This window comes from Pinus tabuliformis, chromosome 2_2 (assembly GCF_031772625.1).
Source record: "Pinus tabuliformis cultivar Carrire ecotype Pingquan chromosome 2_2, CPIR1, whole genome shotgun sequence".
Taxonomy (NCBI): Eukaryota; Viridiplantae; Streptophyta; class Pinopsida; order Pinales; family Pinaceae; genus Pinus; species Pinus tabuliformis.
This window is the reverse complement of record NC_142300.1, coordinates 1316345959-1316364936: the sequence shown is the minus strand read 5'-3', so window position 1 is coordinate 1316364936 and position 18978 is coordinate 1316345959. Positions and strand designations below refer to the sequence as shown.

Genomic DNA, 18978 nt, shown 5'->3' with positions numbered 1-18978 from the left:
TCTCTTTCTAAATGAATTAAAAACTAATTTGCTTCCTTTATCTAGTATAGACAACATAGAAGATCTCTATCATAATTTTACTACAACCCTCTCATATTCTATTAACAAGTTCTCAATTGAAGTTTCAAGTAATAAAAGAAATAGCAAAACCAACCCATGGTATGACAAAGATTGTAAAAGTGCGAGGAGAGAAATTAAGGAAGTTGTTGATGAATCTCTTAAAATTAGCAAGATAAAAATATACAAAGCCCTAACTAAAAGGAAAAAAAGGCAGTATATTCGTAAAAGACAAGAGAATCTCTTACACCTCTCTAAGGTAGCTCCTAAGAAATTCTGGAGGCAAATTCTAACTAGGAAAACTAAATATAATAATAAAATTGCTTTACATGACTGGAATTCCTATCTTAAAAAGCTTTATGAATCTCCAAATGTCATGGATAAATTTGAAACCCTGCTCACAATGAAAGAAGTTTTCTCATTAGAAGACATTGATTTTGGGGTTAATCACTTGGTTAATGGGAAAGCTAAGGACATTGAAGGTTACCAGGCGAAAATGTTAAAAAATGGAGGTCTTGTCCTCATCCCCCACATTCACAAGCTTTTCAATCAAGCGGTCGAGCAAGGGTTCCCTAAACCATGGACTCAAAGCCTCATTATCCCTATTTTTAAAAGTGGGGATACAAATAACCCCTCTAATTATTAGACAATTATGATCAGCCCTCTCCTAGCCAAGTTATATGGTATTATTTTGGAAACGAAGTTGAGCATATGGCTTGAAAGTGAAGGTAAGATGGCTAAAGGCCAAGCGGATTTTAGAAAGCAGCACTCAACAACAGACCACCTCATTACGCTTAGGATCATTGTGGAGGAATGTCGCAATGATAAATCCAATCTCATGTGTTGCTTTGTGGACTTTAGAAAGGCTTTCGATACGGTTCCTAGAAACAACCTTTAGAACATATTAGAAGAGCTAAAGGTTCCTTTTGAGTTGAGAGCTGTCGCTATAAGGTTATACCAGAATGTAATTGCCAAGTTAGAGAGAAATGAGGGGTGGTCGAAAGATATTAAGTGTAATATCGGAGTTAAACAAGGTTGCCCCCTCTCCCCTACCCTATTTGGCATTTACATCGACAAGCTAGAAGTTTGTTTAGAGGAAGAAGGATGTGCTGGCACGATCTTAGCTGGGATAGTCATTGTCCTTCTTCTCTACACTGACGATATTGTTCTTCTCGCAAGGTGCCCATCTGATCTTGATAAGCAACTTATACTTCTTAAGGATTTATGCTCTACCATGGGTATGATTGTTAACACTGACAAAACAAAAGTTATGATTATCAAATCCAAGAAGGACACTTACGCTAATTTTATGTATGACAATAGTAACTTGGAGGAACTGTCTTCGTACAAGTACCTAGGAATTGATATTCATCACAAGCTCAGCTAGAACTATAGCATTGAGAAAATGATTAATGGGGGATGGAAAGCTTATTTTGGTCTTGAAAATAATTGTAAAACGGAAAACCTCGTAATCTGGGAAAGAAAGAAGTTCCTCTTTGAAACTTTAGTCACTCTGGTTATCTTATATGGATGTGAGGTTTGGGGTTGTAGCATCTCTAGAGAATCCTGGAGAAAGATTGAGAAAATCCAGAAGCATTTTATAACGTATAATCTCAAAATTCAAAGCAACACACCCTATCCTATTCTCCTTATAGAAGTGGGTCTTTTCCCTATCGAGTGCCTAGCCATTACTAGGCTTCTGTTGTACAAGCACAAACTCAATAACATAGGAGACCATAGACTTCCTAAGCTAGCTTGAAATTCCAGCCAAAACCACCTAAGGCTCAAACGAGGTTGGTATAAAGACACCAGGGCCTGGTTAAACCATTGGGAGATCGACGATAATGTTGCATTGCAAAACATTAATAACATTAAAAATATTGTTACTTCTAAGTTCAAAGAAAAAATGTGGTGTGAGAAAGATTTAGTAGCTAAAATAAAATTAAGATATTATAAGGAGGTCATCAACCCCACCCTAGAAGATCAAAATTATCTCTCTGTTTTAACTAGCTTAAAGAAGAAAATTAATATATCCAAGATTAAAAGGAACTCTCATGAGCTCCATAGTGAAACAGGTCGTTGGGTAGTTCCTAAAACACCATGGATGGAAAGGTTCTGCCATCTTTGTGAGAATACGAACATCGAGGATGAAAATCACTTCCTCTTAGAGTGCCCCGCGTACAACCACATTAGATATCAGTTTCAAAATCTTTGTTGCAATACTGACCTTCCTAGCCTTTTACGTTGTCAAAATTATAGTGAGCTCGGGAGGCTTCTCTCCAAGCTTTTTGAGCATATGAATAAAATCTTAAATCAAACTAAATAATTTGTTTCTTTAGGTCCGATAGACCAAATTTTGGTCTCAGTGGACGTTAACCATCATCATCATCATCATCATCATCATCATATTCATATCATTTTAATAATAATAATGAAAATAAAAATAAAATTTAGTTGATTTTTATGACCTTTTAAATTTTGATGATGTGAACTATATAATAAACTAAGTATTTGATAATATATCTTGGGATCCATCAAATCAATAATTTTGTTGCAAATGTTTCCAACCCACCAATGTGGTTATTTTCAAAATGAATAGATGAAGAAAATGTAATCAACTATAGGAACAATAGAGAGAGAAACCTTAAGAAAGAAAGAGTAAGATCAAAATCCAAAAGAAATAACCATTATGAGAAATAGAGAAAAACCCTAAGAACTTAGTAAGTTCAAAAGTAAAAAACACCATTATGAGAAATAGATAAAAACCCTAAAAACTGAGTAAGATCAAAAGTCAAAAAATAACTATTAATAAAAAAATAATATAAAATCCAACCATTAATAATGATGATGATGGTTAACGTCCACTAAGACCAAACTTTGGTCTATCAGACCTAAAGAAACAAATTATTTAGTTTGATTTAAGATTTTATTCCTATGCTCAAAAAGCTTGGAGAGAAGCCTCCCGAGCTCACTGTAATTTTGACAACGTAAAAGGATAGGAAGGTTAGTATTGCAACAAAAATTTTGAAACTGAGATCTAATTTTGTTGTACGCGGGGCACTCTAAGAGGAAGTGATTTTCATCCTCGATGTTCGTATTCTCACAGAAATGGCAGAACCTTTCCATCCATGGTGTTTTAGGAACTGCCCAACGACCCATTTCACTATGGAGTTCATGAGAGTTCGTTCTAATCTTGGCTATATTAATTTTCTTCTTTGAGCTAGTTAAAATAGAGAGATACTTTTGATCTTCTAGGGTGGGGTTGATGACCTCCTTATAATATCTTAATTTTCTTTTAGCTGCTAAATCTTTCTCACACCACATTTTTTCTTTGAACTTAGAAGTAACAATATTTTTAATGTTTTGCAATGCAACATTCTCGTTGATCTCCCAATGGTTTAACCAGGCCCTGGTGTCTTTACACCAACCTTGTTTGAGCCTTAGATGGTTTTGGCTGGAATTTAAAGCTAGCTTAGGAAGTCTATGGTCTCCTATTTTATTGAGTTTGTGCTTGTACAACAGAAGCCTAGTCATAGCTAGGCTCTCGATAGGGGAAAGACCCACTTCTATAAGGAGAATAGGATAGGGTGTGTTGCTTTTAATTTTGAGGCTATACGTTATAAAATGCTTTTGGATTTGCTCAATCTTTCTCCAAGGTTCTCTAGAGATGCTACAACCCCAAACCTCACATCCATATAAGATAACCGGAGTGACTAAAGTTTCAAAGAGGAACTTATTTCTATCCCACATTACGAGGTTTGTCGTTTTACAATTATTTTCAAGACCAAAATAAGCTTTCCATCCCCCGTTAATCCTTTTCTCAATGCTATAGTTCCAGTTGAGCTTGTGATGGATTTCAATTCCTAGGTACTTGTAGGAAGACACTTCCTCCAAGTTACTATTGTCATACATAAAATTAGCGTAAGTGTCCTTCTTGGATTTGATAATCATAAATTTTGTTTTGTTAGTGTTAACAATCATACCCATGGTAGAACAGAAATCCTTAAGAAGTATAAGTTGCTTATCAAGATCAGATGGGCACCTTGCGAGAAGAACAATATCGTCAGCGTAGAGAAGAAGGATGATGACTATCCTAGCTAAGATCGTGCCAGCACATCCTGCTTCCTCTAAATAACTTTCTAGCTTGTCGATGTAAATGCCAAATAGGGTAGGGGAGAGGGGTCAACCTTGTTTAACTTCGATATTACACTTAATATCTTTCGACCACCCCTAATTTCTCTTTAACTTGGCAATTACATTCTCGTATAACATTATAGCGACAACTCTCAACTAAAAAGGAACCTTTAGCTCTTCTAATATGTTCCAAAGGTTGTTTCTAGGAACCGTATTGAAAGCCTTTCTAAAGTCCACAAAGCAAAAAAAGAGATTGGATTTATTATTGTGGCATTCCTCCACAATGATCCTAAGCGTAACGAGGTGGTCTGTTGTTGAGTGTTGCTTTCTAAAACCCGCTTGGACTTTAGCCCGCTTACCTTCACTTTCAAGCCATATGCTCAACTTCGTTTCCAACATAATACCATATAACTTGGCTAGGAGAGGGCTGATCATAATTGTCCGAGATTTAGAGGGGTTATTTGTATCCCCACTTTTAAAAATAGGGATAATGAGGCTTTGAGTCCATGGTTTAGGGAACCCTTGCTTGACTGCTTGATTGAAAAGCTTGTGAATATGGGGGATGAGGACAGGACCTCCAATTTTTAAGATTTCCGCCTGGTAACCTTCAATGTCCTTAGCTTTCCCATTAGCCAAGCGATTAACCCCAAAATCAATGTCTTCTAATGAGAAAACTTCTTTCGTTGTGAGCAGGGTTTCAAAGTTATCTATGACATTTGTAGATTCATAAAGCTTTTTAAGATAGGAATTCCAGTCGTGTAAAGCAATTTTATTATTATCTTTAGTTTTCCTAGTTAGAATCTGCCTCCAGAATTTCTTAGGAGCTACCTTAGAGAGGTGTAAGAGATTCTCTTATCTTTTCCGGATATACTACCTTTTTTTCCTTTTAGTTAGGGCTTTGTATATTTTTATCTTACCAATTTTAAGAGATTCATCAACAACTTCCTTAATTGTTCTCCTCGCACTTTTACAATCTTTGTCATACCATGGGTTGGTTTTGATATTTCTTTTATTACTTGAAACTTCAATTGAGAATTTGTTAATAGAATATGAGAGGGTTATAGTAAAATTATGATAGAGATCTGTTGTCTATACTAGATAAAGGAAGCAAATTAGTTTTTAAGTCATTTAGAAAGAGATCTTTTTTATTTCTATCGAAGATTAACTTCTTTTGGCTATAAGGATTATCTTCTATGGGATCTCTACGCATGACAAAATTGAGAGTTATAAGTAAAGGCCAATGATGTAGTTTAAGATGTCAAAATTTGTTATTTTAATAATAATAAATAATAATTATAAAACATATATATTAGGATTAAATTAAATATATGATAAGTGTAAAGTGAATACTATTACTTGAAAAGCGTTTTATAACGTATAACATGAAAATTAAAAGTAATACACCCTATCCTATTCTCCTTATAGAAGCAGGTCTTTCCCCTATTGAGAGCCTAGCTATGAATAGGTTTCTGATGTACAAGCACAAACTCAATAACATAGGCGGTCATAGACTTCCTAAACTAGCATTAAATTCCAGCCAAAACCACCTAAGGCTCAAACGGGGGTGGCATAAAGACACAAGGGCCTGGTTAAACTATTGGGAGATCAACGAGAATGATGCATTGCAAAACATCAATAACATTAAAGATATTGTTACTTCTAAGTTCAAAGAAAAAATGTGGTGTGAGAAAGATTTAGCAGCTAAAAGAAAATTAAGTTATTATAAGGAGGTCATCAAACCCACCCTAGAAGATCAAAAGTATCTCTCTATTTTAACTAGCTCAAAGAGGAAAATTAATATAGCAAAGATTAGAACGAATTCTCATGAGCTCCATAGTGAAACAGGTCGTTGGGCAGTTCCTAAAACACCATGGATGGAAAGGATCTACCATCTATGTGAGAATGGGAACATCGAGGATGAAAACCACTTCCTCTTAGAGTGTCCCGCGTACAACCACATTAGATCTCAGTTTCACAATCTTTGTTACAATACTGACCTTCCTAGCCTTTTACAATGTCAAAATTATAGTGAACTCATCATCATCATCATATTTTTTTATATATAATAATATTATTATTTTTAATATTAATTTTATTAAATTTTATATTGGTAATTTTTTTCAAACTCTTATAATATTAATAATATTATTATATTAAGAAGAGTATTTTTTTAGAAATAGTTTAATAATGGTTATTAAGATCAAATAATATTCTTATAACAACTAGTTTAAGAATAATAATATTATAGTTTAATAATAATAATAATAATAATTAAGAAAGATCGAGAAACAAACAATCCAAGTCAATGAACATAGTAAAAAAATGAATAAAATAAATAAATAAATAGGAGTCAAGACCTAATTCAAGATCCTATAACAAAAGTAATAATTAAAGGAGACTAAAATTAAAACGAAGCAATCAAAAGAGAGGGTAAAATTATTATTATTAAAAAAATAATTTTATCCTCCCTTTTGGTTGCTTTGTTTTAATTTTAGTCTCCTTTAATTATTATTTTTATTATAGAATCTTGACTCAATAATCAGTTTTGACCCCTATTTATTTATTATTATTATTATTAAACTAACCATTATATTAGTAGTTATAGGAATATTATTTGATCTTAATAATCATTATTAAAATATTAATTTTCATAAACTCGCTGTTATATGATCTTTTGGTCTCTACATGGCCCTCTATTTAAGCCTGTGTCATGCCCTCTATTTAAGCCTTTGCCATGATCTACATCTTCATATGGCCCTCACTATGAACCACACTAATCTTTTGGTCTCTACATGGCCCTCTATTTAAGCCTGTGTCATGCCCTCTATTTAAGCCTTTGCCATGCCCTACATCTTCATATGGCCCTGATGATGAACCACACTAGCTGGTTCGGTAGGTGTAGGAAAATTTTTCTCCTATGTGATTTCTATCGAAAATACTATATATAAAATTTTTATATTACACTTATCATATATTTAATTTAATTCTAATATATATATATATTTTTATAATTTATAACTTTTTAATTATTATTATTATTTATTCTTATATATTTAATTTAATTCTAGTATTTTTTTATAATTTATATCTTTATAATTATTATTATTTATTATTAGAATATTCTATTTTATCAACGGTTAGATTCTTTTTATGGTTTTTGAGTTTATCTTTTAATTTTTAGGGTTCCTCTCTATTTATTCTTTATGTTGGATTAGATTTTCTTCATCTATTCATCTTGAAGATGAACTACATTGGTTGGTCTGAAATGTCCACAACGAAGATATTGATGGGATGGATCCAAAAGATGATGATGAATGTCAGCTAAGGCCAATAGAGTGTATGCAACTTTAAGGAAGTAAGAGATTAATGGAGTTTCTTTAGTAAGAGAATAATTGAGTTTCTTTAATAATTTATTTCTATGGTCGAAGAGAAGGGAGAGAAGCCTTACTAGATCACCATAATTTTGCTGAAGGTTATCCAAGAGAAAGTGCTTTTCATCTTCAACCCATAGATTCTTTAGTCCCAAGGTGTTTTGGAAATTGACCAATCTTGAATTTCACTTTGAAGCTCATGAAAATTAGTTCTTATTTTGACAATGTTTAACTTTTTCAAGATTGGTTGTTTAGCTTCCTTTTTCCCTCCAACTCCTTATCATCCCACAACTTATCCTTAAATTTGGAAGTTATAATATTTTTAATATTATCCTTATTCTCCAAAATGATCTGCTCCTTTACTCTACCCACATAAACATCTATTTAAAAATATTTTAATAGTTATGTATGACTATCAACATTTAAGAACTATTTAATTTATATAACATTAATTTTTATACAACATTATAAATCTTTTTAAAATAATATATCAAATAAAAAATCAAATCCTAATCATAATATACTGAAATAGGATTTATCAAATCCTGATCATAATATGCTGAAATAGGATTTATCAAATCCTAATCATAATATACCGAAATAGGAACTCAAATCCTAATTAATGATCGAAGCATTTATGCTTAAAATTTAAACAAGTTTACCTAGATAAAGGGTACATTTAAAAAGAAATCAAACATTTTGAAAATTCCGTTCTCCGTTGCTTTCTTGTTCCTACGAAACTGTAAATTTCACGATGGAAATAGAAATATAATTTTAAGAAATACAAATAAGCAAATTTACTAAAGTTTGTCAGCTTCTGTCGTGTTAGACACTGGTCCCATTTCTGATGCAGCTCGTTGGTTGCTAGCGATCGCAATATAATCCACAAAACGTTTCATGCTACGCCACGAGGACCCTCCTTCACTCGCTGCTTGCCGTATTGTTTCTCTTATTTCTCGACTCTTTCTCCTCATCTCTTCCCCTTCTGTGCTTCCCAGCAGAAATTTGGCAGCTCTTGCAATCTCTCCTCGCTCAATCACTCCATCATCCCTACACGTCTCTAACTTTAATCCAACCTTCAGTTGGTTAACCACGAGCATTCTATTGGTGTATTGATCAATTCCCTGTGGCAAAACCAACATGGGAACCCCCAAACTCAAGCTCTCCATGGTTGAATTCCACCCCCCATGAGTGAAAAAACCGCCGACGGAAGGATGAGATAAAACTGATAATTGAGTAGACCAAGGAACCACCAGAGCTTGATTTTTCGTTTTCTCCTGAAAACCCTCTGGCAGAACGCTGACATGATCGTTTGTTTCCTTATCAGAATTTAACATACCAGGACGGACCACCCACAGGAAAGTCTGCCCACTTTCCAATAAACCCATCGCTATCTCTTCCACTTGAGTTTCGGACATGCGAACCACGCTTCCGAAGGAAACGTAGAGAACGGACGATCTGGCCTTTGAATCCAGCCACTGCGAACAATCCGTTTCAGCCCACAAACTTAATGATGTGGGGTTCACTGAAATCTCCTTATCCTTGCACTCGGCTTCAAGGTAAACTGATGGAAGTAACGGACCGAGTGAGTTGATGGGAGCTGCTGTTTCTCGAACTGCATCGCTCGCTTCTTTTTCGAGTTCGTAGACTGTGTTTCCAATAATCCACTCTGTCTCCTCTAGTAAAGGGAGCTGCTCCGCAACACGTTGATAGAGTACATTAGACGTGTCTCCCGCCTGGATATCTGATGGCAGATCTTCGGGCTGCAGTGGAGGAAGACCCGGAATGTAGTCAATCATGTCCTTGGGGTCTGTAAAAAGAAAGACATTATTCTTTCAGTTGAAGTAGGTAATGATCCGTTGGATGGGTCAAAGAACGCTGAAAACATGAATAATTAATGGTGGCTTAATATAGCTGTGGTGGACTGAAACAGTATGAAGAAAACATGGATGGAGCAAAACAAGAAGTAGTTGAATAAATAGAGTAAGAAACTGCATGAATGTTCTAAAGAAATAAAAAATTTAGTGATTGGAAAATATTGAACAACTATGTGGACCGATTACACTGTGGCTAAAAAAATATATGTATCAGAGAGTTTAATTTTATTTTTGCAGATTTCAGGAATATCTTAGAATTTCATTGGTCTTTTTCTCAATGTGAGATTCAGAAATATTTTTAGAATTTGTAATAGACATAAGGATGCTAGCTTGTGGCAATGGTGAGAAAACATATTTAAGGGCGGCTATTAAAGGAAAAGCAAGGTTGTTAGTTGCACAACTGAGGACCTGATCATATCACTACCTTCGATGTGAGACTGGTAGGTGGAGGGCACTCAAAGAAGTTGGGAAGATAGAACTTGCATATTCTGCAATAAGGGTGTGAGAGACAAAATGACATTTTGTCATGAAATATGCAACTTACTAGAATATTAATATTTAGTATAAAAACAATTTAAAAATTAACAACATGCACCATCTATTTCACTACCATAAAATCAAGCAAATTCAAGCAAATTGCTAATTTCCTGATCAAAATTCCTTCTAAACAAAATTCATAATAAAAGATTCAACATCCAAAAAGGTATGAAAATAAACTAGAACTATTATCCTCGTGGTCCTTTAGGTTGTTTAGCCTTGTAAAAGTCAATAAAATCAATCAATCAATAATAATAATAAAAAAATCCTTATTTCATAGCAGATTTTAAAAATATTTTAGAATCTCTAAAATATATCACACTCTCATGATAGTACTCTACAATTCCATCTAATCCCAATTTTTAATTTAATTCAGCACGGAAAAGAGGTGCACCTTCTTTTTTGGGCGGAAAGTGACCCTTGGAAATGATTAGGGAGAGATGTCTATAGATGGTATACACACTCAGAGACTGCGGCCAGAATGCGACGAAAGGGAGCTCAAATTTCTTGGCTACACGAAACGTCCAAGTAAGAAAGCAGCTACCGATGATACACGAGAACAGGGGCTTGCCAGTTTCTGTATCGATGTGGCTTTGTATCAGATTTTCCGCAGAGTCTCTCATTTCGTTCATTACACATCGGTCGAATTCCCAAGGATTGGCCCCAAGGTTAAAATCCAGCGGTAGACCGTCGGAAACCTGCGCGAAACGAATGTTTGAATTCGAACCAAGTGAAATCCCATCGTGATAAGTGCGGGCTTTCATCATCTTGGAATGATTGGATTCGGTGTTCATAAAGGTGACCAGAATGCCTTTGGAAGAAAGCATCTCAGAGAGTCGTATCAGCGGATTTATGTGGCTCTGAATTGGATATGGTATAACCAAAACATGGGGAGCCATAGTGAGCAACAGCTAACAATTCTCTCCCCGGCTAAATATTAAGGAGGGTGCTTGAGTAAGGGTTAGGGGAGAAGTCTGTGTCAAAATCTTAAACATCATTTGGATGGAATGCTTAACCCAACGTTAACGCAAGGTTCTCGACGTTAATGATGTCATGGCTTACGCAAATGGAGAGCAAACCACAATTTGGAATCTCGTCCTCTAGTGCACGGTTCTTGTCGAGATGTCATAAGCAAATGAAGAGCAGAAGCACGATTTGGCACGGCTTTGTTTTACTCCATGCATTTGCTCTTCTACAGAGCATCTCCATTATTAATTTTTAGTGTGTTTTTTTCTTTCTCATGACTAGACTAGATCATGACTAGACTGTGTTGAGGTCAGGGATGTCTAAAATGTAATTGGCTTTGCAATTAATTTCGGTAGATATAAGGAAGTCAGGGTTTGTTACATAATATTTCAGCTTTCACAAAATTCTTGCCAATTGAGTTGCGACTAAATACTTAAACATATTTTATATATTATTGTGATTAAAATTAGTTTGTCATTAAAATTATTTACTATATAAAATTTGGTTTAACTTCAATTTATTTTAGATAATCTAACCTCTATTTATGGATCTATCTTTAATTTCTCCTTTTCATTTTAAAATCTTAATTACAACAGATAAAATTTAATTTTATATAAAATTAAATAATTATTATTTTATTATAAAAAAAATCTATAATTCACTAAAAACTATACTTAACTTCCATTTTTAACTTTTTCTTTTTTAATAAAATTTAAAACTAAAATATATAAAAACTAAAAATTATACTAATTACCTAATGAGTATTAAAAAAAAAACACTATGATTAACTTCCATTTTCAATTTTTTTTTAAGTAAAATTTGAAATTAAAATATATATGAAACCTTATACAAGTTAACTAATTATTATTTTAATTAAAACAATGGGTAATTCACTTAAAACCATATCAATATATTTTTAACAAAATGCAATTTAAAATTTAATATAATTTCACTCAAAGAGTATCATGTCATCTGATGTAGTAGATCATGTCATCTGCTACTAAAAGTTTATATAATTTAAGCACTCTAAAGGGACAAATTTATACCATAGTAAAATATGCCTTCCAACGCAACAATCATATGATTCCGTCGCATTTACTATTTATTTTTTCATTGATTCAATGTTTATATTTTCTACTCGTAATTTATCGATTCAATTAGAGTTCTATCACATTAACTATTTATTTTTTCATTGATTCAATGTTTATATTTTCTACTCGTAATTTATCGATTCAATTAGAGTTCTATCACATTAACTATTTGTATTTATTTATATATTTTATTTTAATAATATGTTTTGTTTTTTATTTTTGGTTTTTTGTTTTGTTTTTTTTCTTCTGCACATTATAAAATATTTGAGGAGGATTTAACTAAATTACAACAAGGTCACATAACTAGCTTTCCTGGCCATTTAGTTAGATTATTAAATTTTGAAATTAGTAAATTAAATATTTTTTTAATATATACAACCTTAGTTTGATTATTGAACTTTGAAATTGATTTTTTGGCATATGGTATTGATAAAGTGAGGGATGAATGTCCATAGTCAAAGAAACAAACAATCCAAGTCAATCAAATACAAGGAACATAGTAAAAATAAATAAATAAAATAAAATAAAATAAAATAAAATAAATAAATAAATAGGAGTCAATACCTAATTAATGAGTCAAGTTCCTATAAAAAAAGTAATAATTAAAGGAGACTAAGATCGAGAAACAAATAATCCAAGTCAATCAAATATAAGGAACATAGTAACCAAAAAAAAAAAAAAGGAGTCAAGACCTAATTAATGAGTCAAGATCCTATAACAAAAGTAATAATTAAAGGAGACTAAAATAAAAAGAAGCAATCAAAAGTAAGGGTAACCTCCTTTTTGGTTGCTTTGTTTTAATTTTAGTCTCCTTTAATTATTATTTTTATTATAGAATCTTGACTCAATAATCAAATTTTGATCCCTATTTATTTATTTATTTATTATTATTATTATTATTATTTTTAAACTAGCCATTATATTAGTCATTATAGGAATATTATTTGATCTTAATAATCATTATTAAAATATTAATTTTCATAAACTAGCCATTATATGATCTTTTGGTCTCTACATGACCCTCTATTTAAGTCTGTTCCATGCCCTCTATTTAAGCCTGTGCCATCATCTACATCTTCATATGGCCCTGATGATGAACCACACTAGCTCATTCCATAGGTGTAAGAAAAATTTTCTCCTATGTGATTTCTACGGACTCCTATGTGATTTCTATCGAAAATACTCTTCTTAATGTAATATGGATCACAAAGGCCTGAATTTAGAAATATTATTTAGATTTTTTTATGGTTATTTTTTTGGTTTTTGAGTTTATCTTTTCATTTTTAGGGTTTCTCCCTATTTATTCTTTTTGTTGGATTAGATTTTCTTCATCTATTCATCTTGAAGATGAACTACATTGGTTGGTCCAAAATGTCCACAACCAAGATATTGATGGGATGGATCCAAAAGATGATGATGAATGTCGGCTAAGACCAATAGAGTGTATGCGACTTTAAGGAAGTAAGAGATTAATCAAGTTTCTTTAGTAAGAGATTAATTGAGTTTCTTTAATATTTTATTTCTATGGTCGAAAAGGAGGGAGAGAAGCCTTACTAGATCACCATAATTTTGCTGAAGGTAATCCAAGAGAAAGTGTTTTTCATCTTCAACCCATAGATTCTTTAGTCCCAAGGTGTTTTGGAAATTGACCAATCTTGAATTTCACTTTGAAGCTCATGAAAATTAGTTCTTATCTTGACAATGTTTAACTTCTTCAAGATTGGCTGCTTAGCTTCCTTTTTCCCTCCAACTCCTTATCATCCCACAACTTATCCTTAAATTTGGAAGTTATAATATTTTTAATATTATCCTTATTCTCCAAAATAATCTCCTCCTTTACTCTACCCACATAAACATCTATTTAAAAATATTTTAGTAATTATATATAACTATCAACATTTACTAACTATTTAATTTATATAACTACAACATTTATATTTAATTTATATAATTACACTAATTTTTATATAACATTATAAATCTTTTAAAATAATATACTCAAATAAAAAATCAAATTCCAGTCATAATATACTGAAATAGGAACTCAAATCCTAGTTAATGATCGAAGTATTTATGCTTAAAATTTAAACAAGTTTACCTGGATAAAGGATACATTTAAAAAGAAATCAAACATTTTGAAAATTCCGTTCTCCGTTGCTTTCTTGTTTCTACAAAACTGTAAATTTCACGATGGAAATAGAAATATAATTTTAAGAAATACAAATAAGCAAATTTACTAAAGTTTGTCAGCTTCTGTCGTGTTTAGACACTGGTCCCATTTCTGATGCAGCTCGTGGGTTGCTAGCGATCGCAATATAATCCACAAAACGTTGCATGCTACGCCACGAGGACCCTCCTTCACTCGCTGCTTGCCGTATTGTTTCTCTTATTTCTCGACTCTTTCTCCTCATCTCTTCCCCTTCTGTGCTTCCCAGCAGAAATTTGGCAGCTCTTGCAATCTCTCCTCGCTCAATCACTCCATCATCCCTACACGTCTCTAACTTTAATCCAACCTTCAGTTGGTTAACCACGAGCATTCTATTGGTGTATTGATCAATTCCCTGTGGCAAAACCAACATGGGAACCCCCAAACTCAAGCTCTCCATGGTTGAATTCCACCCCCCATGAGTGAAAAAACCGCCGACGGAAGGATGAGATAAAACTGATAATTGAGTAGACCAAGGAACCACCAGAGCTTGATTTTTCGTTTTCTCCTGAAAACCCTCTGGCAGAACGCTGACATGATCGTTTGTTTCCTTATCAGAATTTAACAGACCAGGACGGACCACCCACAGGAAAGTCTGCTCACTTTCCAATAAACCCATCGCTATCTCTTCCACTTGAGTTTCGGACATGTGAACCACGCTTCCGAAGGAAACGTAGAGAACGGACGATCTGGCCTTTGAATCCAGCCACTGCGAACAATCCGTTTCAGCCCACAAACTTAATGATGTGGGGTTCACTGAAATCTCCTTATCCTTGCACTCGGCTTCAAGGTAAACTGATGGAAGTAACGGACCGAGTGAGTTGATGGGAGCTGCTGTTTCTCGAACTGCATCGCTCGCTTCTTTTTCGAGTTCGTAGACTGTATTTCCAATAATCCACTCTGTCTCCTCTAGTAAAGGGAGCTGCTCCGCAACACGTTGATAGAGTACATTAGACGTGTCTCCCGCCTGGATATCTGATGGCAGATCTTCGGGCTGCAGTGGAGGAAGACCCGGAATGTAGTCAATCATGTCCTTGGGGTCTGTAAAAAGAAAGACATTATTCTTTCAGTTGAAGTAGGTAATGATCCGTTGGATGGGTCAAAGATAATCAGGTTAATAAGTTATGTAAATAACGCTGAAAATATGAATAATTAATAGCTGTCGTGGAGGACTGAAACAGTATGAAGAAAACATGGATGGAGCACAACGAGAAGTAGTTGAATAAATAGAGTATGAAACTGCATGAATGTCTTAACAGAAATAAAAAAGTTTAGTGCTTGAAAAATATCGAACATTGATGTGGAAATATCACAGTGTGGTTAAAAAAATATATACATATTTTTATTTGTGATTCTTTAATTTATATTGAATTGCAGATTCCAGGAATATTTTAGAATTTTATTGGTTTTTTTCTTAATGTGAGATTCAGAGATATTTTTAGAATCTGTAATAGACATAAAGATGCTAACTTGTGGTAATGGTGAGAAAATATATTTAAGAGCAGCTATTAAAGGAAAAGAAAGGTTGTTAGTTGCACAACTGAGGATGGGATCACATCACCATCTTCCATGTGAGACTGGTAGATGTGAGACTGGTAGGTGGAGGGCACCCAAAGAAGTTGGGAAGATAGAACTTGCATATTCTGCAATAAGGGTGTTGGGGAGACAAAATGACATTTTGCCATGAAATGTGCAGCTTACTAGGATATTAGCATTTAGTATGAAAACAATTTAAAGATTGGCAACATGCACTATCTATTTGACTGAAATAAGATCAAGCAAATTGCTAACTTTCAAGTCAAAATTCATAGCAGAAGATTTAACATCCAAAAGAGTATGAAAGAGTATGAAAATAAGCTATAACTATTATCCTCTTGGTCCTTTAGGTTGTTTAACTTTGTAAACGTCAATAAAATCAATCGATAAAAAAAGAGAAAAACAATGATCCTTATTTTCATAGCAGATTTTAAAAATATTTTAGAATCTCCAAAACATATCAAATCTCATGATAGTACTCTACAATCCCATCTGATCCCAATTTTTAGTTTAATTCAGCACGGAAAAGAGGTGCACCTTCTTTTTTGGGCGGAAAGTGACCCTTGGAAATGATTAGGGAGAGATGTCTATAGATGGTATACACACTCAGAGACTGCGGCCAGAATGCGACGAAAGGGAGCTCAAATTTCTTGGCTACACGAAACGTCCAAGTAAGGAAGCAGCTACCGATGATACACGAGAACAGGGGCTTGCCAGTTTCTGTATCGATGTGGCTTCGTATCAGACTTTCCGCAGAGTCTCTCATTTCATTCAATACACATCGGTCGAATTCCCAAGGATTGGCCCCACGGTTAAAATCCAGCGGTAGACCGTCGGAAACCTGCGCGAAACGAATGTTTGAATTCGAGCCAACTGAAATCCCATCGTGATAAGTGCGGGCTTTCATCATCTTGGAATGATTGGATTCGGTGTTCATAAAGGTGACCAGAATGCCTTTGGAAGAAAGCATCTCAGAGAGTCGTATCAGCGGATTTATGTGGCCCTGAAATGGATATGGTATAACCAAAACATGGGGAGCCATAGTGAGCAACAGCGAACAATTAGTTCTTTGCTCGTGAAACTAGAACAGGGGATGCCGCATTCACCCTCTCCCCGGCTAAATATTAAGGAGGGTGCTTGAGTAAGGGTTGGGGGAAAGTCTCTGTCAAAATCTTAAACATCATTTGGATGGAATGGTTAACCCAACGTTAACCGGAGGAATCTCGTACTGTAACGCAAGCTTCTCGACGTTAATGATGTCATTGCTTACGCAAATGGAGAGCAAACCACAATTTGGAATCTCGTCCTCTAGTGCACGGTTCTTGTCACCCCCCTAAGTCTACGGTGATCTTTCAACCGTTATCTGGCGGGGTGCGGCACTACCATGTATTTTCTTTTTCGTACTACTCATACATGTAGACTATGCCTTACACATTTATATACTTAATTAATCTTCTTTAACCAAGTAGAGCGCATAAAACTTCATAAACTTTCATAACCAATATAATCAATATGCAATGTAAACCGAGCACATAACATTGACACACAATTATAATGGGAGGGGCAACTCCCGAACGAGTCCGCCCAAATATATTATGAATCTTCTCTTTTCAATAATACAACAAGTGTGCCGGGCAGCCCACGACCAACACTTAGAATTCATACAATGTAGGCAAGAACGCCTTTTACAATCCGATACCAAATCACCTTCGGTTAGAGCGAGCTCACCCGAGCCTCTTAGAACTCCACCGAGTCAATTTCCGCACCAAACTGTTATCACCGTGAACTGTTCGACCTCCAAACTAATCTCGGTTGAACTGCGCACTTTATTCACTTATGCGCATGAGGAATGCGCACTTCTGTGTCCTTCTTGTTTCTAGATCGAACACCAAGAGAGAGCGAAGTGCCTTGTTGATCGAATGAGCTTTCTGCGCTATCTATATATAGCCATCCCAACTCGTCCATGAAGGGGTGTCAGCTCTTCAAGCCGACCCCATAATATATGCGTTGAAGCCCCTTTATTATCTTATGGGCAGGTCGGCCCTTGCCTAAAGGCAAGGTCGACCTACGCCCTTATAAACTTCGCACTTCCATCGCATTATTCCATATGTGTTTCGTAGTGCTTCCAAGAACGTCGCAACCAACTCATGAGAACGTCGCACTCGTCCCTTATGCCGCATTGCTGTTCGTAGTCGCACCACCGTTCGCTGTTCTGTCCGCCTGTCGCATGGAGGGGCGCCCGCCCGGGTCGTCCTTCCTGCGTTCACGTCTACACGTCGACTGCCCATACTCGTGTCCGAACCAACTCGCGCCCAAGTCCGTGTCTACCAACTCGTTGCTGTTCATCGTCGCGCCCATGTCCGTGTCCACCAACTTGCTGCTGTTCACCGTCGCGCCCATGTCCGTGTCCACCAACTCGCTGCTGTTCACCGTGCTTCCGTTCACTGGTTCGCCACCGGGTGTGGGTCGCCCTTGGGTCGCCCGCCCGTTGGACGCGGGTCGCCCTCGGGTCGACTCTCGTTTCGGCTTGCCCGAGCCTTAACCGCATGCTGTTCCGCTGGTTCGGGTAGCTGCACCCGTGTACAAGTCCGCCCGCAGCTCGCCCTTGTCTGCCCGCAGCTTGTCCTTGTTCGCCGGTTGTCATGCTTGCCCGAACCTGCCTTTCGCTTACCGTGCACGGGTCGCGCGCCCCGGGCGCCCGCCCGTCGTGCACGGGTCGCCCGCGGGTCGCCCGCCCGTCGTGCACGGGTCGCCCGCGGGTCGCCCGCCCGTCGTGCACGGGTTGCCCGTCGGGTGAAGGTGCGCCTCTGCCCAAAACGCTAGGGCGTTACACTCTCCTCCACCTGAAGACGTTGTCGTCCCGACAACATTCCATCTTAGTGAACCCTTCACCAAGACTACTCCATGTGCCTACTGCCCATGTATAACAAGTGTTACACATCCTAACCATGTGCCAACACTCATCTCCACGGTTCCATGCTCAGGTCCATGGAAACCCCATCTTTCTGCAGCATGTTGTTTTCATCATACCTGCTCAACCAAGTTTGAGGGCTCACTGCCATGAGCAGTTTAACAATGAGCCCATCTTCTATGTCATCTAAGAAGATGTGGAGCGAGAAGAGCCTGGAGGCTCTCCTTCACTGATCAACTCGATCCACCTGTCCGGATCCTCAACCTCCATCCTTTGTAGATATGCTTCCCGA

The 18978-nt window shown here is 35.8% G+C and overlaps 2 protein-coding genes across 2 annotated transcripts; both read right to left on the bottom strand.

Annotated features, from left to right (window-relative positions):
* Positions 1 to 8240: 8240 nt before the first annotated feature.
* LOC149198380 (UDP-glycosyltransferase 86A2-like) lies at positions 8241 to 10893 on the bottom strand. The gene is made up of 2 exons (XM_089404137.1): positions 10371 to 10893; positions 8241 to 9372 (listed from the first exon to the last, which is right to left on the bottom strand). The coding sequence occupies exons 1-2, from the start codon at positions 10873 to 10875 to the stop codon at positions 8363 to 8365; spliced, it is 1515 nt and encodes a 504-aa protein (XP_089260263.1). The 5' UTR covers positions 10876 to 10893; the 3' UTR covers positions 8241 to 8362.
* A 3267-nt stretch (positions 10894 to 14160) lies between these two features.
* Positions 14161 to 16934, bottom strand: LOC149198379 (UDP-glycosyltransferase 86A2-like). Its single transcript, XM_089404136.1, has 2 exons — positions 16313 to 16934; positions 14161 to 15280 (listed from the first exon to the last, which is right to left on the bottom strand). The coding sequence occupies exons 1-2, from the start codon at positions 16815 to 16817 to the stop codon at positions 14280 to 14282; spliced, it is 1506 nt and encodes a 501-aa protein (XP_089260262.1). The 5' UTR covers positions 16818 to 16934; the 3' UTR covers positions 14161 to 14279.
* Positions 16935 to 18978: the final 2044 nt, after the last annotated feature.

Excerpts from the sequence above, each read along its gene's own strand:
- LOC149198380 (XM_089404137.1), bottom strand. The coding sequence starts at position 10,875 with ATGGCTCCCCATGTTTTGGTTATACCATATCCAATTCAGAGCCACATA. Across the intron at positions 9,373-10,370 it reads CTTTCCGCCCAAAAAAGAAG|ACCCCAAGGACATGATTGAC; the intron begins GTGCACCTCTTT and ends TTCTTTTTACAG.
- LOC149198379 (XM_089404136.1), bottom strand. The coding sequence starts at position 16,817 with ATGGCTCCCCATGTTTTGGTTATACCATATCCATTTCAGGGCCACATA. Across the intron at positions 15,281-16,312 it reads CTTTCCGCCCAAAAAAGAAG|ACCCCAAGGACATGATTGAC; the intron begins GTGCACCTCTTT and ends TTCTTTTTACAG.